Source organism: Hyaena hyaena, unplaced genomic scaffold, assembly GCF_003009895.1.
Source record: "Hyaena hyaena isolate Hyena2069 unplaced genomic scaffold, ASM300989v1 scaffold_17, whole genome shotgun sequence".
Lineage (NCBI taxonomy): Eukaryota > Metazoa > Chordata > Mammalia > Carnivora > Hyaenidae > Hyaena > Hyaena hyaena.
This window is the reverse complement of record NW_024080648.1, coordinates 6,635,067-6,659,545: the sequence shown is the minus strand read 5'-3', so window position 1 is coordinate 6,659,545 and position 24,479 is coordinate 6,635,067. Positions and strand designations below refer to the sequence as shown.

At 39.8% G+C, this 24,479-nt stretch overlaps 1 protein-coding gene across 1 annotated transcript in view; it reads left to right on the top strand.

Moving 5' to 3' along the window:
- The first annotated feature begins 13,946 nt into the window (after positions 1 to 13,946).
- Positions 13,947 to 24,479, top strand: part of PPP2CB (protein phosphatase 2 catalytic subunit beta) — a 35,042-nt gene continuing 24,509 nt past the window's right edge. Inside the window, exon 1 of the mRNA XM_039221099.1 lies at positions 13,947 to 14,413. Within this exon, the coding sequence (XP_039077030.1) occupies positions 14,312 to 14,413 (102 nt within the window). The 5' untranslated portion in view covers positions 13,947 to 14,311. The remainder of the gene's footprint in view (positions 14,414 to 24,479) is intronic.

The following is a 24,479-nucleotide window of genomic DNA, read 5'->3' as shown; positions in this document are numbered from 1 at the left end:
GGGGGGATGGGTGTCCATATAGTTGTTTTATTTGAAAATAGTCTAAAAATCCAAACTCCTGAATAGGTATTAAAACAGTCATACCAACTGTTACTCAAAAAATGACTTTGTCTCAGTGATTTGGTTTATGCTTGGTTATGGAAAGATGTTACAAATTGATTATTAAAAATGTCTCTATTAGGTAAATGAGAAGTTAAATGTTTAAAGGATGCTTTCTTTAAGCAACGTTCAGATTCTTTTGATACTGTCTGGTGATATTTTTATTTCATGATTTTTAATTTCTTCCCAAAAAAATGAAAAACCTGTATCGAAATATTCAGTTACATTTTAAAATCTGCACTTTGAAACAGAACATGAGAAACTGGAGCATTTTCTTTTTTCCCCCTCTCAAATATGTGTTTTGGTCCTAAAAGTAAAAGAACAAATTAAAATTTGAGCAAACATTATAGACAAACACCTTTGCTTATTTGTCAATAGTATTGTTTTGGAACTTAAGAGTTACTGAATAAACTGAATTTCTTCTAGTTTCAGTGTGTTTTTTTTCTTTTGTGTTTCTTGACTAATGAGCAAATACATGAATGTTTCTTGCTTTACACATACCCATAATGTGAAAAACAGCCCACAGAGAACTGACTGAATTAGATGACCAAAATGCTGGAGCCCTCCGTCCACTGCAGTTGGTTTTGCCTTCATCTCCTTCATTCCTTTCCCCTCACTGTATGAACTTCCTTACTGCCTGGAGTTTATAGGACAAACCAGAGTCTCTGCCTTCATGTGGTTCTCATGCTATTCAAGAGACACAAGTAATAAACGTGTAAGTCATCCCTTTCACATCATGAGAAGTAATATGGAAAAAGCAAAGTAATGGAATAGAGAATGACTGGATGATACATATGTAAGCTGAGATGTTCAGTGAGGCAATCAAACTAACTTCTATATTCTTATGTTTTAATTATATCACTCTGCCTTCCATTGATGTAAAAGTGCCTCTACAACTTAAGTTCTTTTTTTTTTTTTAATTTTTTTTTAATGTTTTATTTATTTCTAGGAGAGAGAGAGAGACAGCGTGAGCAGGGGAGGGTCAGAGAGAGAGGGAGTCACAGACTGAAACAGGCTCCAGGCTCTGAGCTGGCAGTCAGCACAGAGCCCGACGCGGGGCTCGAACCCACGAACCGTGAGATCATGACCTAAGCGAAAGTCGGACGCTTAACCGACTAAGCCACCCAGGCGCCCCTGCAACTTAAGTTCTGAATCCAGCTAAAGATAAGACTCTACCTCCATTTCCCTAATGAGAAGATTCCCAAAGGAATTTTTAGTGAACTTAAACAAATATATAAACTTTTTAAAGATATCGATACATGTTTAAATACCAATTGGATGTTATATTAAAAAATTTAAAATGCTTTTTAAACTCATTTTGTAGAACAATTTTCATTGTATCCTGTCATGTATCTTTGACATCAATGCCTTTGCCATCATTAGAGCCTTTTTGAGCCCTATGACAGAATTTTCCAAGGCAAATCATCCTTAGTGACAAGTTGTTTGAGGTGTATGCTTTTTAAATCTGTGTACATATCAAAATTACATGTCACTGTGGCCATTTCAGACTAATTTCTTCCCCCAAGACATTGTTTAAGGTAATGACTTAAGGCTTTGAAATATAAGGCTCCATACATACTCCTTTCAATGGGTGTATTCTTAGGAGAAAAAATGTGTTTAGGTATAGGCAGTATTTTAAAACTAATCTTTTTTTTACAGGCATAGTTTGATTTCGATTTTGACAATACTGACAGTGCTTGAGTACCATGATAAACTCCCAGTTTTTCATGCAGCTTGAAAAATAGATTGTGGAGGAAGATAATTAAATTATCTTTATAAGACAAACACTATTTAAAATTCTGATGCATATAATTGTAAGAGCAGTGACTATAGATTCCTAGTAGCTAATGACAAGAAAGTGAGAAGTTGTTGCCTAGTAATGCAATGTGGAAATAAGATTTAAAAGAACTCATTAGAGATTAAGACAGGAAAACTTTGTAAAGCTATAAATCCTACTCATTTCTTGAGGTTTAAACTCTGCTGTCTGCTTTATTGTTATTATCTTATTTCTGAATCTGGTAACCATTAAAGAACCCCTCTGGTTCTTTAATTTGTTAAGAAGCTTTCTCTGAAATATTCCGTGGAACTCTTAATTTCATAATACACTGCATTCTAATTTGTCACAGGAAGCTTCATATATCTTGGGATTTGTAACTCCTTTCATTTTTAAAATGTATCTTCCTTTATTTGATAAGAATAACACTTGTGTCTATGACAGATTCATTTTTTTATGTGAAAATAATTGTTTTGGGAAAACTAGTCAATTGAACACGTTTGGTTAAAGATTCCATTTACATTTAGTCAACATTACTGATCATATGACTTGTGCTAAAGGTATGCTATTATGTTTTGTATGTGCATCAACTAATCTTTATATCAATCCCATGAAGGAAAGCATTGCTTATTTTATAATGCATTGATTCTGAAGACCCTTCAAGATATTTTCATATCTCGAGTCATCTTTGTGAACATCGGTTAAAATTTTCCAGTATTGTTGGGTTAAAAGAATATAAGATCTCTTAAATTCCTTTTCTTTGACATGTTACTTGCTTTTTTAATTCCAGACATCAATTTGTGTACCTAATTCATAATCCCTTCTTTTAAATTTTGAATTATAGAATATGCAAAAGGCATTATAGTAATTTTAGATTTTTGCACATTCGATTAAAAAATAATTGCTCTTTGTGCATACAAATAGTTCTAGTCCTTTGGCTAATATTATGTTAGTTCTGTTAAGAAGTGAGTGTGTTTTTCATGTTGGAGGTTCTGCTAAATCAAGTAACTGATGACTTCTAATCCACTGATTCCCAACCAAGGTGTTTTGAAACCATGTCTGAATATTAATGAAAATATTACACTACTAAATTGTAAAGTTAAAAAATGGTTAGGGTGATAAGTTTTGTTGTGTATTTCACAATTTAAAAAATGAAAAGGAAGAGTCCTGCCAGGAATACTTTAACCAGGGATGTGTTCTATAGGGTATGTCTGTACTTCTTCCACTCCTGTGGTAAACCAAGTGTTCTGCCAACGGATAATGCCAAGGTACTGTGCTAGATTGAGATCTTGTCAAGGATGTAAAGTCTCTCGTTCCTCTTTGTCAACTTAAGTCATTCCATTGGAGATTGATGGTGTGATGTGTATCCCTCCTACTTCCCCATATTGCATACACCCACACAGATAATGTCTGTGGAGTGCTTTAGGTTATAATGCATTCACATATGTCTCCTGTGTCTAAAGACCTCTGTCAGTTGAGCTTCTGACTCTTGATTTTGGCTCAGGTCGTGACCCAGAGTTGTGGGATCAAGCCCCGCATCAGGCTCTGTGCTACGAGTGGAGCCTGCTTGAGATTCTCTCTGCCCTTCCCCCCCTTTCTAAAAATAAATATAAAGACCTCTCAACTTTTCAACATGTATAACTCAAAAAACATTGTTCAAGACTCATCTTCCAGTTGCCTTACTCTTACAAGTATTCCTAAACCCCAGTAGCATGAATTATATAGTCTTCCTCTTAAGACCTATTAACACCAAGTAGAAGCATTTTTCACAGTATTTACCGCACTTTGTTTTAATGGCTGGTTTCTTTCATGCCTCTCCCACTCTTACAAAGACTGTTAGCTCCTTCCACACCAGAAATGTCTCATTGAGAGAAAGAATGAAATCTGGCCATGTGTAGCAACATGGATGGACCTTGAGGGTGTTAGGCTGAGCGAAATAAGTCAAGCAGAGAAGGACAAATATATGTTTGCACGTATAGGAGGATTAGGAGGAACTTAACTGAGGAACAAGGGGGAGAAGAAGGGGGAAATGGTGGGGGAAAGGAAGAGAGGCAAACCATGAGAGACTCTTGAATGCTGACAAAAACTGAGGACTGATGGATGTGGGGGGAAGGGGGGGTGGGCATGGAGGAGGGCACTTGGAGAAATGGCAGTCCTACAATATTTGTCTTTTTTTTTACTTATTTCACTTAGCATAATGCCCTCAAGGTCCATTCATGTTGTAGCATGTGTCACAATTTCCTTCTTAAGGCTGAGCAGTATTCCATTTTATGTAATACTTCATTTCGTTTATCCATTCATTCCTTGAACATTTGGGTTGCTTCCATTTTTTTGGCTATGATGAATAATACTGCTGTGAATATTGGTGCACAGATATCTCTTCAAGACTGTTTTTAATTGTTTGGATGTATACCCAGAAGCGATACTGGTAAATCACATTGTAATTCTATTTTTAATTTTCCAAGGAACTACCGTAATGTTTTCCATAGTGGCTCTACTATTTTATACTCCAGTGCAAGAGGATTTCAATTTCTCCATATCCTCACCAGCACTTGTTATTGCTGGGTTATTTCTTATAGTAGCCATCCTCATGGATATGAGATGATATATCATTGTGGTTTTGATTTGCATTTCCCCAAAGCTGCTGCTCGGCTTGTAATACCCCAAATTCACTATACATACTACATATGTGTATGTATATATCTTGATATATTTTCAGCCAGTTGAATATTGGGAAAAATATGTCCCCCACACTTGATGTATACAAAAGTCTTATGACATTCCAAATGCATAGAACATTATGGTGTCAAAAATAGGATAGGTGTGTTGATATCACAGCTAATACTCAACGTGAAACTTTTTCTCATATTTGTCCTAAAGGGTTTTTTTCCACATTTATCTTTCATGTAGGCCTTGGTTTTCCTGTAATGTCATGAGTCCCATGCCAGATGGGAGCACATTGAAGAAAATTGTAGATACACGAGATAACCACCATGTACAAAGCTACTGTTTATTAAAACCATTTTGTTTGGTGATCAGAAAGCCATGTTTTAAGCATTTTATACTCAAAACACGGTAGCTTCTTGTTTGTACATGAGTAATTGGTAATATTTTAGGAAATTGGAAATTTGGGGTTGACATGTGCATTTTTCCTATTTAAAGAATTGGGAAATGGGTTCCCGTTGATGCAGTATGACCTTGTTTTCAGGTAGAGGTTACTGATTTTACCTCTATTTGAATCTGAAGAACAACAAAAAAAGTTTCTGAAACAGTCACAAACTTTCAGAAAAGTTGAAAAAACTTTTGGACTATTTAAGGTTAAGTTACTGACTTGATGCTTCACCACTCCTGAATACTTCAGTGTGTGTTTCCTACAAAGAAGGAAATTCTCCTAAGTAACAGTACAATCATTAAAATCAGGAAACTAACACCAATACCTTATTACCATCTAGTTCTTAGATACCATGTAATTCTCACCATTTGACCCGATAGTGGGTCTTAACAGCAAAAGGCTACAAAGTTAGAACCACATATTGTATTTCATGGCCAGATCTCTTTAGTCTGGAGTGTTTCATCAGGGTTTCCTTGATATTTATATCTTGACACATTTGAAATTTATAAATTAATTTTACAGAGTCCCTCAGTTTGAGTTCGTGTGGTGTTTCCCCATGATTACATCTTTGGCTAGACCCTGGCTTTTCACATACTAAGAACTAATAAGCTAAAATGTAGACATAGGAGTAAGAAATGATTTAAGACCCAAAAATCGCAAAAAAGGAAAACAAATGGATTTGACAACTGTTTCTATTCAAAGAACTTCACAGAGAGATGACAGACTGAGGGAAGTTACTTGACACAAGTAAATCTAGGGATTAACGTATAGAACATACTTCTGGGAGTCAAACAAAACAAGAATATTGAGCCTGCTGCGATTTGAATAGGCAAATCACGAAGGAAATCCAAATGACTAACAAATGTGTAATGAGATGTTCAAACTAACTAGTGGAGGGAAAATGCAAATTACAATGAAATACCACTTCATACTTATCAAACTGCAAAAAAAATAAAAAGATGGATAATATCATTAAGGAAATGGATAAAGTGCATTCATACAGTGGAATACTATATATTAGCATTTAGAAGTGGGCTGCCCAAGTCGCTCAGTTGGTTAAGTGACCAAATCTTGACTTCAGCTCAGATCATGTGAGAGAGCCCTGTGTCTGGCTTTGCAATGACAACATGGAGCTTGCCTGGGATTCTCTCACTCCCTCTCCCTCTGCCCCTTCGTCACTCACACTTGCTCTGTCTCTCTTAAAAAAAATACACTTTTAAAAATGTTAAAAGACATTAAATACAGTAATGGTCTTCTTTTAGTGAAGTTGGAAGTAAATGCATAGCACAATACGAATATGCACGTAAGACATAATACTGTATCACTTACATGGATAATATAAGGATATATGTCAAATACATTAAAAGATACTTTTCAAAGGAGAGAAATGAGATCCTATATCCAGGAAGAAAGGGGAAATACAAGGATTTCACACAGACATGTTGACAATGTACTGTAAAATAAAAGGATTAAGTATACCTGTGCGTCCAGGAATCAAAAGAAAGTGGGGAGCTAATTTCCACAGCAAACTATGAAAGGATATAAATTATATCCATGAATTTAAAAAATTATGTAACTATAGCAACTTTAACTATTTTTTAAAGTGTTAAGATAATAATAAGTTAAATATAGTTGTAACCAAGACAGTAAATTGTCATAAGTTCACCCATCAAAAGATGTATTAAGATAGGGGCGCCTGGGTGGCTTAGTCGGTTAAGCGTCCGACTTTCGCTTAGGTCATGATCTCGCGGTTCGTGGGTTCGAGCCCCGCGTCGGGCTCCGTGCTGACTGCCAGCTCAGAGCCTGGAGCCTGTTTCAGTCTGTGACTCCCTCTCTCTCTGACCCTCCCCTGCTCACGCTGTCTCTCTCTCTCTCTCTCTCCCCTAGAAATAAATAAATAAATAATTTTAAAAAATTTAAGAAAAGATGTATTAAGATAAAAACTTACTGTGTTGCACTGTTCCGTAACTGATTCCGTGACAGTAAATGGGTATATTGCAGTTCTTTTCAATTCTGACACTTGGCACAACCCTTACAACTAAAGTGCAAAGTCCTTCAAAGACTATCCCAACTTCCAGCTGCAGCCACAAATTTCAAGTGTACCCCAAGCAGGCTACAAATTCAGAGATCCCACAATCCTTTCGGGCTCAAAAATTTGCTTGAACAGCTCACGAAATTCACAGAAACACTGAGGTTGCAATTATAGTTTGGTGACAAAGGACACAGTTAGTAACAACCAAACTAGGAAGTGTCCAGAGCAAGTTCCTTGGCAGCGGACGGGTGTCCAGAGCTGCTCTGCCCTCTCTCCTTGTGGCGTCCGGGCACCTCCTCCCTGCACACCGATGTGCTCACCAACCTGGAAGCTCGACAGAGTTTCAATATCCAGAGTTGTTTTGGGGGTTTCATTACAGAGGCATTTTAATCGAATCATTGGTTACATGGTGGAGCTCATGCCGAAGCTCCAGCCTCCTCTGAGGTCAGGCTGGCCCAAAGTTGGCTAATCTGTCATGCGACATGTCTTTTGGGTGATCAGCTCCCTGTAGCTATTTGGGGGCCAACCATGAGTCACCTCATTAGTGTAACAAATACACTCTGATCACCCAGGAAATTCCAAGGATTTGGGAAGCTTTATGCCATGAACCAGGGACAAAGACCAGATCTATTCATATCTCATATGCAGGCGCTCTCATACACTGTGGAAATGGTAAGTGCTACAATCTCTATACAGCAGAAGTTGTCGCTTCCTAAGGAAACTACACTACAGATGCCATTGTAACCAGTAACCCTACTTTCAGGAATTAAAAAAATTATTGTTTTGGTTTGTTTATTTAATTTTTTATTTATTTCTGACAGAGAGAGACAGACAGGGTGAGCAGGGGAGGGTCAGAGAGAGAGGGAGACACAGAATCTGAAGCAGGCTCCAGGATATGAGCTGGCTGTCAGCACAGAACCCGACCTGGGGCTCGAACCCACGAACCCTGAGATCATGACCTGAGCCGAAGTCAGACGCTTAACCGACTGAGCCACCGAGGCGCCCCTAAAAAAATTACTGTTAAATAAGCACCATACCCACACTGAAATGAAGAGTGGGGAAAGGCCAAACTAGAGTAACTTGAACACAGCACTTTGGCTTATAAAAAATTCTTTTTTTTTTTTTTTTACAAATAGTTTATTGTCAAATTAGTTTCCACATAACACCCAGTGCTCATCCCCACAAGTGTCCTCCTCCATGCCCATCCCCCCTCCCCCCCCCATCCATCAGTCCTCAGTTTTTGTCTGCATTCAAGAGTCTCTCATGGTTTGCCTCTCTCCCTTTCCCCCACCATTTCCGCCCTTCTTCTCCCCCTTGTTCCTCCTTCAAGTTCCTCCTAATCCTCCTATACGTGCAAACATATGATATTTGTCCTTCTCTGCCTGACTTATTTCGCTCAGCATAACACCCTCAAGGTCCATCCATGTTGCTACACATGGCCAGATTTCATTTTTTCTCATTGCCATGTAGTATTCCATGGTATAGATAAACCACATCTTCTTGATCCATTCATCTGTTGATGGACACTTAGGCTCTTTCCATGTTGTAGCTATTGTGGAGAGTGCTGCTATGAACATTGGGGTACATGTGCTCCTATGCATCAGCATTTCTGTATCCCTTGGGTAAATTGCTAGCAGTGCTATTGCTGGGTCATAGGGGAGTTCTATTGTTAGTTTCCTGAGAAACCTCCACACTGTTTTCCAGAGGGGCTGCACCGGTTTGCATTCCCACCAACAGTGTAGGAGGGTGCCCGTTTCTCCACATCCTCGCCAGCATCTAGAGTTCTCTGATTTGCTCATTTTAGCCACTCTGACTGGCATGAGGTGGTATCTCAGTGTGGTTTTGATTTGTATTTCCCTGATGAGGAGGGATGCTGAGTATCGTTTCACATGTCTGTTGGCCATCTGGATGTCCTCTTTGGAGAAGAATGAAACTAGATCATTTTCTCACACCATGCACAAAAATAAACTCAAGATGGATAAAGGACCTGAACGTGAGACAGGAAACTATCAACACCCTAGAGGAGAAAGCAGGAAACAACCTCCTTCACCTCCACTGCAGCAACTTCTTACTTGACACATCCCTAAAAGCAAGGGAATCAAGAGCAAATATAAATGATTGGGACCTCATCAAGATTTAAAGCTTCTGCACAGCAAAGGAAACAACCCACAAAACGAATAGGCAACCAATGGAATGGGAAAAGATAGTTGCAAATGACATATCAGATAAAGGGTTAATATCCAAAATCTATAAGGAACTCACCAAACTCCACACCCGAAAAACAAACAAACCCAGTGAAGAAATGGGCAGAAGATATGAACAGGCTATAAACAATTCTAAAAGGTATTTGATTGAATCTAAGATGTCATTGACTATAGGATGGGACTTGATTTCAGATGTTATGGTATGGAAAAAAAAAACAGTACCTTAGAATCAATGGAATATGATGTAATATGGGAAAATGCATATTAGAGTTAGATCAATAATCCAGATAACTCAAGAGTATTAGAATAAGCACCAAAAGCTTCCTCGAGTGTCAAGGTGAGGGCTCTTCTGAGGTTTATGATCAATAATAGTAGGGTGTATGTGTATTTTGGGGAACAACGATTATTGTTTAATTGGTATCGGATTACTTTTTAGGAGTGATGAAAAAACTCTGGAGGTGAGAGTGGTAAGAGTTGCCTGATATTGTGAATGGGCCTACTGCCATGGAATTGTACGCTTAAAAATGGTTACAATGGGGCTACCTGACTGACTCAGTCCATAGAGTATGCGGCTCTTGATCTCAAGGCTTTGAGTTCAAGCCCCACAATGGGCAAAGAGCTTACTTTATTTTTTTTAATATAATTTATTGTCAAGTTAGCTAACATACAGTGTATATGGTGTGCTCAAAGAGCCCGCTTTAAAAACAAAACAAAACAAAATCAGGGGCACCTGGGTGGCTCAGTCAGTTAAACGTAGAACTCTTGATTTGGGCTCAGTTTGTGACTTCAGAGTTAATGGAATCGAGCCCTGTGTTGGGCTCCCCGGTGATAGCACGGAGCCTGCTGGCAATTCTCTCTCCCTCTTTCTCTGCCCCTCCCTCCCCTCATGCACCTGCATTCTCTCTCTCTCTTTCTCTCTCAAAAATAAGCATTTTGAAAAACAGACAAAAAACACTCTAAAATGGTTTAAATGGTAAATCATATATTTTACCACAATAACAAAAATCACCAAAAAAATTGTATTTGCAAGGAGATCTACAGAAATTATTTGGGTATATGAAATAAACAATAAAATATCCTTGTAATCTTGGGGCAGAGGAGCGTCTTTAAACAGCCTTAAGCAACTTACTGACCTGATCTAGGCTCTGGCTACCTAGCTTCCTTTCTCAGCTCCAACCGAGTGACCTGGGGCCTGATTTTCTCTACCTCAGGTTCCTCATCTCCTTAATTAGAACAGAAATCATAGCACTTACCTCACAGGGTTGTAATGAAGGGAACAAATGAGGTAGTAATTTAAGTACTTAGAATACTGCCTGAAATGAATATCCTTACTACAACCAAAATAATGTTTAAATTTTTGCATCCAAGTAACATTCTTTGTAAATATTTGAAACATGCATATCAGACAGTCTGTAAATCAGTAATAAGGACGTGAAAAGCCCGATAAAATAATAAACACTCAAGCTCAGTCAGTTAAGCTTCCAGCTTTGGCTCAGGTCATGATCTCACAGTCTGTGAGTTGGAGCTCATCGTCAGGCTCCATGCTGACAGCTCACAGCCTGGAGGCTGCTTCAGATTCTGTGTCTCCCTCTTTCTGCCCCTCCCCTGCTTGCGCTCTGCCCCTGTCTCTCAAAAATAAACATTAAAAAAACAATAATAATGAACACTGAAATCACATACACAATCTAAATGTCAAAAAATATGAAAAATTGCTCAACTTCACTAATTGTCAAAAAAATCAGATGATTTTCCACCTATCATTTAGTCAAAGCATAAAATGAGTAGTATCTGTATGTATCAGCTAGGTTTGCATTTAGCTGTAACAAAACCCCCAAGTGAAGCTTAAACAAATATGAAAGCTGTTTTTTGGTTTTTGTTTTTTTAGAATAAGTTTGGAAGTAGGCAGTCCAGAGCTGCTATTCCGGTTTCACATTGCCATTAGGAACCCAAGTTCTTTTTATCTTTCTTCTTAGCTGTCCCTAACGTGTGGTCTTTCGTCTCTTGCTTTTTTCTAGTGGCTTCAAAATGGCTGTTCTATCTCCTACAATGAGTTTCAGACAAGAGCATTTTGAGTTTACTCCTTATGAGCTTTCCTAGGCAGCCCCTCTCAGCTACTACTCTCTTTTGCCAAAATTACACCACACACCCACTCCTAGGTATTTTTTTTTTAGGCAGGGCATTTTTTTACTCCAAACAGAATTGTACTACAATTCTGGGTATTAGCTAGACTACAGCAATCTCTGCTATACCAGTGTTAGCTAGAATGAAAACTATCGTATCAAAATCATAATGATAAGAACTGTGATCCTTTTATTAATAGTTTATTAATGGTGATGTGTAGTTTTTAAATTTAAATAGAGCATTTCCAACTTGACTTTATCTTTTGAATTTCATCATAATTGATGGAGATTCTGACCCAGAATTCCCTGTGCCAATTTCCACAATACCACCTTCACATTCCGATCATCAGAAAGTCTTTTATAACTAGAAGTAAAGATACTTACTTAAGCTTTTGAGAACGATGATGGCTTAGAAGAATCTTTTTTAGAACAATACAATGTATAACTTTACATGTAGCATATAACTTCCCGGATATATTACAAAATATAGATATAAATGATTTATATTAAAACCATTTAAATCAAGAAAATTATCAATATTTATATATTTTAAAAGAACTTAATCAGTTGTGTAAGAAAAAAATCTAACATGTAATTTTTTTTTTTAAGTTGGTTTATTTTGAAAGAGAGAGAGCAGGCGGGGAAGAGGCAGAGAGGAGGGGGAGAGATTGAGAATCCCAGGCAGCCTTAGTGCTCAGCACAAAGCCTGGCACAAGGCTCTGAATCCATGAACCATGAAATCATGACCTGAGCCAAATGCAAGAGTCAGATGCCCAACTGGCTGAGCCACCCAAGTGCCCTATATCTAACGTAATTTTTTTTAATGTTTATTTATTTTTGAGACAGAGAGACAAAGTGCAAGCTAGAGAGGGGCAGAGCAAAAAGGAGACACAGAATCTGAAACAGGCTCCAGACTCTGAGCTGTCAGCACAGAGGCCAATGCGGGGCTCAAAGTCCAGAACCCCAAGATCATGACCTAGGCCAAAGTCAGACGCTTAACCAACTGAGTCACCCAGGCGCCTTGAACATGTAATTTTAAGCCAATGGATCTGCTGAAGTCAATGATTTTAAAATTCTTTGATCAAAAGGAAAAAGGTAGGAATTCCTGGGTAGCTCAGTTGGTTAGGTGAATAACTCCAGTTCAGGTCATGGTCTTGGGGTTCATGAACCCAAGCCCCACATCGGGCTCTGTGCTAACAGCTCAGAGCCTGGAGCTTGCTTCAGATTCTGTGTCCTCTTCTCTCTCTGTCCCTCCTCCTTCCCCCTTCTCTCTCTCTCTTGAAAATGAATAAACATTATAAAAACCGTTTAGGGGCACCTGGGTGGCTCAGTCAGTTGAGTGTCCAACTTTGGCTCAGGAAAGGATCACCTGCAAATTTTTTCCTCTTCTTCAGGCAACTTCAAGGTTTTTGCCTGAGGAAAAGGTTCAAACCTCAGTTTAAATACCACCTTCCTTTTTTTTTTTTTGGTAAAATTTTTTAAGTTTATTTATTTATTCTGAAGGAGAGAGAGAGACAGGAGTGGGGAAGGGGAAGGGACAGCTAGGGAGAGAGAATCCAGAGCAGGCCCTATGCCGTCAGCACAGAGCCCAACATAGGACTCGAACTCACCAACCTGTGAGATCATGACCTGAGCCAAGATCAGGAAGTGGACGCTTAACCGACTGAACCACCCAGGTACCCCCAAATGCCACCTTCCTAAAGTTTCCTGTAACTGCTGCCCAGCGGGGAAATGGCAATTAATATGTCGCTCCCTTAAGTACTATTGGATAGGCACTTGTAAAATGTTTCTTCACAACTTGAAAAGGTAGACCTTACTGAGCCTTTCAAACAGATGAGGACTCTGAGGCTGGGGGCACTTGAGTGACTGCCCAAGACCATAGCTATGAAGTTGGCAAAGCCAAGATTGGAAACTTGCATCTTCTCTTACTTGAGTTGAGAGGAGGTAGTACGTGCCTTCTACAGAGTCAGTATGGCTGTTTAGCGCCTGCCATACAAGGGAGCTGGCAGTTAGCAGTTGCTCAATAAATATTTGTTGAATGTACAAATCATTAGAACTCAGAAAACAATGCAGTAAATGCAGTAAAGAATGCCGGAGCTGGAAGGGACACAAATTGTTGTCATACCAAAAATTCATGAAAGGGAGGCTTGGAGATGGTAGAGTCCACAGCTACTTAGTGGCAGAGATAAGACTAGAAAGAATTCATTTATACACCCAATAAATATTGAATGCTTGCTATGGGAGAGTGCTAGACTCTGGGGAGACCCTGCTGCCGAGGAAAGGCACAGTTTTCCCAATTCCTCTCCAGAGCGCTGAAACAGCCCTGCAGGAGACTAAGGGGAATCTAAGTTCCCAGAGAAAAAGATGTGAGGTAAGAACCGGGAGAGATTGGTCCGGACCCCAAGTGGGGAAGGAAGATAGAGAAGGGAGGAGGGGAAAAGAAGAGCCACCTTTGGCCCCCACGGGCCGTTTGTCCGCCGAGCCACACGGGGGCGCTGCACCCTCCGCGCCTCTAGCCCCGCCGGCGCCGCCTGCTCGCCTGTTCCCGGCGGAAATGCCCAGGCGATGACGGAAACCCAGAGGGAGGGGAGAGAAAGAGCCAGAGAGGGGGCGAGAGAGCCGGGAGGAACCTGCGGGCGGGAGGCGGCGGCGGCGGCGGCGGCGGCGGGTGGCTAGCCTCCCACGAGTGTTGTACCGAAGACCCTCGCCTCACTCCTCCCCCAACCTTCCCGCACCCTTCACCGACTCCCCGGCCGCGCAGCCGAGCGGGCGAGGGTCTCCTCGAGGCCCGGAGCCGCCTGCTGGCCTTGGGCGGGGCGAGGGGCCGGCAGCCGCCCTCCCCGACTCCCTCCTCTCCCGCCGGGAGCTGGCGGCGGCGGCGGCGGCGGCAGCAGCGAGAGAGGGGAGCGGCGCCCGGGGGAGGGGTGGGGAGGGGGGGAGGGAGGCGGCAGGGAAGGGGATCGGGCCGCCATGGACGACAAGGCATTCACCAAGGAGCTGGACCAGTGGGTCGAGCAGCTGAACGAGTGTAAACAGCTTAATGAGAACCAAGTGCGGACGCTGTGCGAAAAGGTAAGAGAGAAAAGGAGAAATGAGGGAGCGCTTGGCTGGGTGGGGGCGGCCTGTCCGCGCTGTGCCCCGCGTAGCCGGTCCGGGTCCCCGCGGGGCTGCGTCTCCCGGCTGGACGTCCACCTGGGCGGCGGGACGGGCCCTTGCACGACCAGCCCTGAGGGGGCCTCCCTGGGCGCCGCCGCCTCCCCTCTGGGCCCACCCTGCGGCCCCATCCGGAAGCTCACTTCGCTGGCCTGAGGGGTCCGGTGTAGGTGGGCGGGGAAACGTGGCACCGGGAATCCACGCCCTAGATTTTATTGGGGTCACCGACGCCCTGGTGGGGATTACTGACCTTACCATTTCACGTGAAGACTGGCGATCTCGGCGATTTAGAATGCGGGCAAATTAATGTCATGCAGTCTCTTATTTGAAAATGCACCGAAAGTTAACCTGGATGGTGATAATATTAATGAACTTGTTAACAGAAGATTCTTCTCAGGTAAATCGGGGCCTTCAAAAGTCACTAACCTGGGATGTGTCACGCATTTGTTTGTAGAGGGGTGGGTGTAATGGCAGGCTGATATTTTAAATAGAGGTTGACTGTGGTTGAAACAGATGGTGACTGGTCTTCGCACAGAGTGGCTCTTGGAAGCAAAATGTTTATTGTCAAAAACAAGACCGCGTCTAAAGTTTGGCAACAGTGATTACTTGAAATGATAAATGGGTACATGTTTTGGTGCACAGTAGCCCTTTTCAAAAAGTTATTTCCGTTCTAATTCTGTCTAAAGTGTTTTGGGTTTGTTTTTTGTTTTGTTTTGGTTTTTTTCTACCCAAAGAATAATGAAATATGCAGGTGATTAACTGCCGACAGTAGTTCTTGATTGGGTGACCTTGGCAACTTTCCGAATTCTGTATTCATTGTTTTCTTAACCACTGGGATTTCTTCGCACTCTGCATCTTACTTTAAAGTCTGGAATTTTTCTCATTCAGTTTTTGTAATCTGGACTAAATATTCACACATTTTTATGTAGAAAAGCCCTAATGCTGTTGGATTTGTATTTTTAAGGCGTAATCTATAAGAGTTGTTTGATCATTTGTGTTTGGAAATTGGGATGCCTCAGAAATGCATTGGAGAAGGAATAATAGGACACTCTTAAAATGGTGCAACTTAGGGATGGAGGAGTAATAGCTAATATTAATCTAGAATAGTGTTTTTAACAAGCAATGTTGCCAAGGACTGTTATATATTAAATAACTATAACTCTCTCTTTTTTTTTTTTTAGTTTATTTCTAGGAGAGAGAGAGAGAGAGAGAGACAGCGTGAGCAGGGGAGGGTCAGAGAGAGAGGGAGTCACAGACCGAAACAGGCTCCAGGCTCCGAGCTGGCAGTCAGCACAGAGCCCGACGCGGGGCTCGAACCCACGAACCGCGAGATCATGACCTAAGCGAAAGTCGGACGCTTAACTGGCTAAGCCACCCAGGCGCCCCTAAATAACTATAACTCTTAACACAGGAGAATTTCTGTAAATAGAATTGCCAACCCAGCGGTGTTTTTTTTTTCTTTCTGAAACAAACATTACCTCTAGCTTCAAGTCGACATTGTTTTCTTGTTTAATAACCTATAATTTCGTGAGTCTTAAAAATTACACTTTAAATTGCACTCTCAAGGCCGAGTGTTAAAATTCAATTTTGAAATACCTAGTTTTGAAATTAGTTGAGTCGGTTAACCCTGATGTGAGTATTAGATACAGACTTGAAGTTGTGAACCAAGTTGGTGTTGACTCTGTTTTTCCCTTTGACTCTCAAATAATTTTAAGATACATTCTTAGCGAAGAGCATTGTACCCACTCCTCAAACACAGTTAAGTTGCTTTTTAAATTTTTTTTTCAATTTTATTTATTTAAGTAATTTCTACGTGCAGAGTGGGACTCCAACCAACCCGAGATCAAGAGCTGCAGGCTCCCCTGAGCCAGCCAGGCGCCCCTCAATCAGCTTCAGTCTTAATCGCTTGAGGAAGCTTTCTGTATTTGTTAAGAGAAATTATCTGTAATTTAGCACTTAAATAAATTGGACTACAAGTCCCTAGGACCTTATAGGTATATTTAAGCTTATATGTTCCTCTTTAAAAATTTTTTTTTTTATTTAGAGAGAGAATGAGCACGTGGGCAAGAGGGAGGGGTAGGGGAGAGAGAGAGGAAGAGAGAACCCCAAGCAGGCTCCCTGTTGTCATCATAAGTTCAGTATGGGGCTTAATCCATGAACCGTGAGATCATGACCTGAGCCATAATCAGAAGTCAGATGCGGAACTGACTGAGCCACCCAGCTGCCCCCCTACTTAAAAAAAAAAAGTGTGCATATCCACTAAACCTGAATTTTTAAGTGAAAATATCCCAGCCATTTATCTTTGGCCTCTAGCCCTTAGATGGAATTGCCAGTGGAATGGAGAAATGTAATAGAATATTTCTTTCTCACCACCTTTTTGAGCAGTGCTTAGTTTTTTGGTTTTTTTTTTTTTGTAAATGTTTTTAATGTTTTTTTATTTATTTCTAGGGGAGAGAGAGAGAGAGACAGCATGAGCAGGGGAGGGTCAGAGAGAGAGGGAGTCACAGACTCCGAAAGAGGCTCCAGGTTCTGAGCTGGCAGTCAGAACAGAGCCCGACACGGGGCTCGAACCCACGAACCGCGAGATCATGACCTGAGTGAAAGCCGGACGCTTAACCGACTAAGCCACCTGGGCGCCCCGAGCAGTGCTTAGTTTTACAACCCTTTGCTAGCCACTGTGGTATTTCTTGGTGGCATATGTATTCTGTCTTCTAACCTTAGTCTTTGGTTTCCACTTTATATATCTACCCCTAACAATGGACTCTGGTAGTCAGCATATCTGAGTTTAAACCCAGTCTCTTTGACCCTCTAATTCTTTTTTTGTAAGACAAGAGTAATATTAAGATACTACCTGTGTAAAATACTGACAAGCGATAAGCCCTCAGTGAGTCTTAGAAAAAGCCAAATAAAAATGGCCATTTTATCTTGTTTTATTTTTTGTTTATGTTTATTTTTGAGAGAAAGAGTGGAGAGAGAGAGAGACAGAATCCGAAGCAGGCTCCCAACTGGGGCTTGAACTCACTAACCGTGAGATGGTGACCTAAGTCAAAGTCAGAAGTTTAACTGACCAACCCACCCAGTTTCCCCGTTTTATCGTGTTTTAAATCTGTCATCTCATTTTCTTTTGGGAAAAGAGGCAAATTAAATAGCTGTGTTGATGTGACTTCTCTATGGAGAATGTACTTCTAAAGAGGTTTTATGTATGGTGGTTGTATATAACCCTGAAGAGTATAGTTTCAGTATTTCATGGAGTCCCTGTTATCTGAAGCACAAAGTACAAGGATTAGTAACAATTTTGTGAAGTAACTTTAAATTTCTTGCCTGGCCTACTTAATACTTCCTCTGCCTTTCCAGGTCAAGAATGGTAGACATAAAGAAAGAATATAAAAGAAAAATAAAATGTTAAACCTAGTTATAAACATCATCTATTTGTTCAATTCTTTGTGACTATGTGGGGTTTTTTTATTTAATAACTGGATTTTTTGAGAGTCTAATGAAAAGACTACTCTATAGGACATTGCATTATATGGTGGTGATTTTTTTCCCTAAAATTAAATTCGTGTTCTAATTCAGGTTGCCTAAAAACTGAAGGAGTCAGCTGGAATTGAAACCAAAGTGGGACTGGTAAAAGCCCTATTTTGAGATAGTGGCAAAAGTAAGATCCATCCATCCTAATGCCAAATGGGGAAGAACTACAGAAAATATGAGTATGAATGGACTGGCCTTTCAAATTCATTTCTGTGTAGAAAAAAATTAATGGCATAAAATATTAAGTAAGGTACATCATCTGAGAGGACTGGCCCTTAAACAGTCCAGCTTTTGAAGCTAATTGCAGATTTGACTAATGTGTATAGAGAATCTGTTCTGTGATTCATTTCTGCAACAGCAGTGTGTACAGTAATTTTAAAAGATAGTGTGCCTGGAGAGCCAGTCTGGTGCTGTTCAGGACATTGTGTGACTAGAACTATTTTTAACTCTTGGTAGCATCTCAGGAAGAGAAACTTTTTAGGCTCTTTTACCCGGTAAACTTTATTTTATACTGAAGAACCTTGGCAATGATACTATAAGTAGGTAAGGAGATTTAGCTGTGTGCTAGCAGATCTTTATTCTGATGATTACAGAGTGCCTCCTTGGAAAAATTCTGAGGCTTGGGGTACCCCGTTGGCTCAGTCAGTTAAGTGTGGGACTCTTGGTTTTGGCTTAGGTCATGATCTCCCCACTCGTGAAATCAAGCCCCACAGAACACAGGCTGTGTGCTGACAGCAGGGAGCCTCCTTGAAATTCTGTCTCCCTGTCTTTGCCCCTTCCTCTCTCTTTCAAAATAAATAAACTTTTTTTTTAATTTTTGAGATTTGTGTGGGAGTGTAAATATGTAAATTTTGTGTTAGACTAATGGATGTTTCTGGTTTGTGGCTTCAGCCTTGAAATAAACAAATATAAAGAAGTTATTACTTACCTCATTAATGTGAAATAGCGTACTTAAATTCCTGAATGCTTAAAACCATCTCAGTGAAGATTAGAGTCTTGTAAAAATGAATGATTTTTGTGAGCCAAGAAAAATCTTTTGGATTACTTTTTTCTTCGAAAGCTTGTAGCTAAAAAGTTGTGGTTTTAGTAACCAGAAACCCTAACTGGTGCTTCATTTTAACTTACCTTAAGCTTTGGTGGTCCATTTGATAGAGTCTAAAATGCAGTGATGTAAAAAGTAGCTCCTTCCCTTCTAACTGTAACACAGAATGACCTGATTACAGTGGAATATGAGGTTAAAACCCAATTTTGCTGACTTGAACCAGTCGTCATTTTCCGTGCTTACCTAAGCCAACCTCTCATAGCAGGCAGGTAGAAACCACACCAAACTAGATTAGCACGAACTGCTAATGATTAGAAAGCACACTTTTTAAAATCAGTTCATTTCTCAACTTTATATGACGTGTAAAATCATATCTGTAGGTAGATACAATGAAAATGTCTACATTATATATATTTTTTTCACATGGAGTAGTTTTCTTTGTAATAGATGCCTTTTATTCTAATTTGAAAAGTTTGCAGGAATTTTTTTTCTTCAGTCTTTTCTTCGAGATAAATACTATGAAGGACTTGCTCAATGAAGTCCTTCTTTGGTAAAAGGAAACCAAATACCAGAAGTTGAAGATAAAATTAATGCCAAAACAATCACTGTGTTTTAAACTATATAAAGTATATCTATTTTCTGAACTTAGTTTTTCTAAGAATGACATTAAAGTCATAGACCTAATCTATTGCATGTAGGAATTTGAGTCTACTTTAAATAGGAATTTGAATTGTTTTGAACTGATTTCCTTATAGTTTTGATTCTCCTTCATGTAAATGTAGTTGAATGTAAACCTAATCTTGGTTCTTTAAAATGGCTTGTATAAAGAGATATATTTTCTTCCACACTATTCCTTTACTAATGATTAAGTCTTGTCTACGCTTCCTGTACCTTACTTTTCAAGTCTCCATTTCTTTAATAATTGTAATAGTCTAGAGAATGAGGTCAGTTTATTATAGATTTGGTTTCTTTTCTATGGAATGGTGGGGAGCTTAAGCTTAGACTTGGTTTGCTGTCTCTTGTAGTCTGGGACAGTTTATTTGCCTTGCAAACTGCCCTTTGATGGAAATAACTTTTTTGAGCAGAAGAATGAAATGATAATCTTGAGGTGCAATCTGTGGTAATTGACTTGTGCTACAATAGCACTGTGATACGGTACAATGAGAGCATGCAGAGTTCCATTGAAGATCTGTTAAATAATATTTTATACAAAGGCATCACTTTATTTTGGGAATGGGATGGAAGGTGAGAGAGATTGTGCCCTTACCTGTTCCATCTCATATGAAACATTGCTTGACTATTTAGCATATAGTTTTTTAATGTACCAAAGTAATAAATGGCCTATACTTTAATTTTGCTCTTTCCATTTCATAGAGAGGGAAATGCTTAAAAAGTGTCATCTACCTCTGAAAGATTTCCCACCTGACCTGGACAAGGAGCAGAGTTGGCTCTGCAGTCTTGCCTTTGCTTTAGTAGCAAGAGACAGAATGGTCGAGTAAATGCTGTGTTTTTACACCGTAGATTCAGCAAATTTTAGTTGTGCTCCTATGTGCCAGATGCTGTTCAAAGTGCTGGAGATTCAGTGGTGAACAGAAGCGGGGACTGATGATAAACAGATTTAGTAGAATGCCAGACAGTGATTCTTGGTAGGAAGAAAAGCAAAGGATAGAGAGTGATGGGTTTGAGCTTTTAATAGAGTAGTCAGAGTAAGCCTTGCAAATTATTCATTAGGTGGTTTACTTTTGTGATGTGAGAATGTATTGCAGGAGTTCGAGGGCGCAGTTCCCAAAACTACCCTCGTGAGACACCACTTGCATGTCCAGTGGGTTCCACAGCCGCTCTCACAGGTTCAGTAATTCACAGGAAGGCCTTGCAGAATATGCTTGTGATTGCAGGGGAAGAATACAGATTAAAATCAGCCAGAGGAAGAGACACATAGGGCAGATGTCTTCCATCTCCAGGGGCAGAACTGGCACTGCGTCACCCAAAGCCCTCATTGTAAGTCACTTTGTTAGACTGTCCAGTGGTCAAAGCCCCCAGGCAAAGACCCTCTCATGAAGCAGGACATTCTGGGTCCTAACAGTCACCTCCCAGTAGGCAAGAGCCCATGCCAGGCCTCTCTTTGGGAAAGGTTCTAACATACACAGGTTTTTACTTCATAACAAGTTTTAGGTGACAAGAACTTGTAACATAATTAAGGTGGGAAAATGCCAAAATACATGAAGAAAGCAAGGTAGATGTATCAGAATCATAGAGTGTGTAAGATGCGAGGTTATTTTCCCGCAAATTGAGTTGATACCAACTTTGTTGTAATTTCATAACATTTTCTTTTCTTGACTCTTCAAACTCTATGAAAATGCAGAATGTTGACCATTTAATGTTTAAAGTAATATTCTTTCCCTATTCTTGTAATTTTTACTGGACATTTTAGCATTTTTGCACAAAGTGTACATAAGAAACACTTGGAAAAGAAATTTTTAAAAAATCAGATTCCTTAATTCCATCCCAGAAAGTGTGTCTTGGCAGGTGCAGATCTGCATCTGCATTTTAAAAATTCTTGTTTTTTGTTATTTAAGTTTATTTGGGTGGGGGTGTGTGGCTCAGAGAATCCAAAGCAAGCTTCAGACTGACTAACAAACCATGAGATCATGACCTGAGCCAAAGCGGGATCCTTAACTGACTGAACCACCCAGGCACCCCTGCATTTTTAAAAATGTTTATTTTTGAGAGATTGAGCGAGTGCGAGTGGGGGAAGGGCATAGAGATGGAGAATCCGAAGGAAGCCTCCACACTGTCAGCACACAGACTTGAGTTCTTATGTTTGGATCGGCTACCAACATGTTTTCCTTTGTGTTTTCAATGTTGCAAGGTGTCTCTGAGAGCTGCTTTACTGTGATATTTTTGCCAGTGTCACTTCCTCTGGAATATCTTCATTTTTCATCAGAATCACTTTCCTCATATATATCAATAAGTTTCCTTATTTATTTATGTCTCTGAGTCTATTTATTTCCTGGCTGTGTATCTAGAGCCTCTCCAGCAGCAGCAGTATCCATATCCTGCAGCCATTTCTTCTACGTATTTTTATTTGAATTTCATTTTAAGTTTTACCACTTTTCATTTCTTTGCTGAATTTTCATCATTGTTGACCAGATCCCTCTCTTTGAGTATCCATTTTTGTAAAATGTCATATGAGTTCTGCTAGAAGATAAGGAGGCGACGTCGCTGTACACTTTGCTGTCTGGGTGTATACACATAACAAATGTGCTGACCCATCCCTAAAAGTTTTGAAAGAAGTGATGTGATTAGTTATTGATCACGATGCTGCATCTCTTGTTTATATAGTAACTTGTATACCAGCAGCAAAATAATAATAAGCTTATTTACTTATTTTGAGAGAGAGAGAGAACACATAAGCAGGGAAGGGAGAGAGAGAGAGAGAGATAGACCGACCCAAGCAGGCTCCTCATTGTCAGCAAAGAGCCCAGTGCAGGGCTTGAACATACCATGACATGACCTGAGCCAAAATCAAGTTGGATGCTTAACCAACTGGGCCACCCAGGCACCCTGCAAAAAAGAAATTTTTTTAAGTAGGTTTCACACCCAGTGCAGAGCCCAGCGTGAAGCTTCAACTCATGACCCTGAAATCAAGAGTCGGCTGTTTAACTGACTGAGCCACCCAGGCACCCCAGCAGCAAAATTTTTAATTACAGTAAATATAACTGTGATAACTTAAATTTGAACCTTGTTATTGGGGGCCTAATTTAACCAAACCTTGGTGACTGAAATTCATGCATATAGGAACTAATACAAAGTGAGAATTGTCTATATTAAAGAGAAATGATTGGTTAGGATTCAAATCCACTAAAAAAAACTTTGTTCTAACTCCATTGGGCTACAGCAGTATTTCATACATTTTCATCACCCCAGAAAAGAAACTGTGTGCCCATTAGCAGTTACTCCTCATTTTCCCCTTCCCCCATCCCTTGGCAGCCACTAATTTACTTTCTCTATAGAGTGTCTTCATTTTATATAAATGAAATCATCCAATATGTAGTCTTTTGTGTCTGGCTTTTTTTAAGTTAGCATAAAATTTTCAAGGTTCTTCCATGTTTTAGCATATATCAATACATCATTCATTTTATTGGCTGAATAAAATTCTGTCATATGGACATAGCTCTGTGGTTTTCATAATTAAGTTATTGCCATCTGGATTTTTTTGAAGTTTAAAATTTTTTCAGATTTAAAAAGTAATACATAGTTTTAAAAAATTTAAACATAGAAATGTAGGGGAAACACAAATGCTCTTCACTGTTGCACCCACCTTCCCCTTCCACTTCCCTCCTACCTCGGAGACATAGTTTTCCAGACCTTGTTGTTGATAGGCAAAAAACATTTGTGGGGGAGGGGGGTGTTTGGGGTATAATGTTATTAAAATGTGATCATAGGTATAACATCGTAAATTTTTTTTACTGAGCAATATACCATGACCTATATACATACTCATGACCTATATACATACACATACATCATTATTTTTATTTCAACAGAGTATATGACTTATTTTTTTATGTGTTTCCAGGCTTGAAATTGCTTGGTGTACACACAAATTGTTGCTGAACTTAAAGGAAAAGTTCATTTCCTTTTACTTAAAAAAGAAAAATCAGCTGTCATTTATCATTTATGGAAGAAGCTTGTAACTATATGGCTAAAGCCAAAAACACAAGAAATAGCAAGTGTGGTGAGGGTGTAGAAAGGAACCCTTGTGCACTGTTGATGGGAATGTAATTGATGCAACCACTATGGAAAACAGTATGGAGTTTCCTCAGAAAATTAAAACTAGAATCGTCATATGATCCAGTAATTCCACTATTGAATATTTACCCAAAGAAAACAGAAACACTAATTCAAAAACATATATGCACCCCTGTATTTATTGCAGCATCATTTATAATAGCCAAAACAGGAAAGCAGCTGAAGTATCTATCAATAGATGAATAGTAAAGATGTATGGTATATCTACAATGGAGTATTACCCAGCCATTAAAAAGAATGAAATCTTGCCATTTGCAACAACATGAATGGACCTAGAGGGTAATGCTAAGTGAAATAAGACAAAAACAAATACTATATGATTTCACTCATATGTGGAATTTAAGAAACAACCCAAAAAATGAGACAAAAACAGACTCTTAAATACAGAGAACAAACTGGGGTGCCTGGGTGGCTCAGTCAGTTAAGCATCCGACTTTGGCTCAGGTCATAGATCCCACAGTTCTTGGGTTTGAACCCACGTCAGGCTCTGTGCTGACAGCTCATAGCCTGGAGCCTGCTTCCAGTTCTGTGTCCCCCTTTCTGCCTGCCCTTCCCCCACTTCTGCTCTGTCTCTCTCTCAAAAATAAACATTAAAAAAAGTTA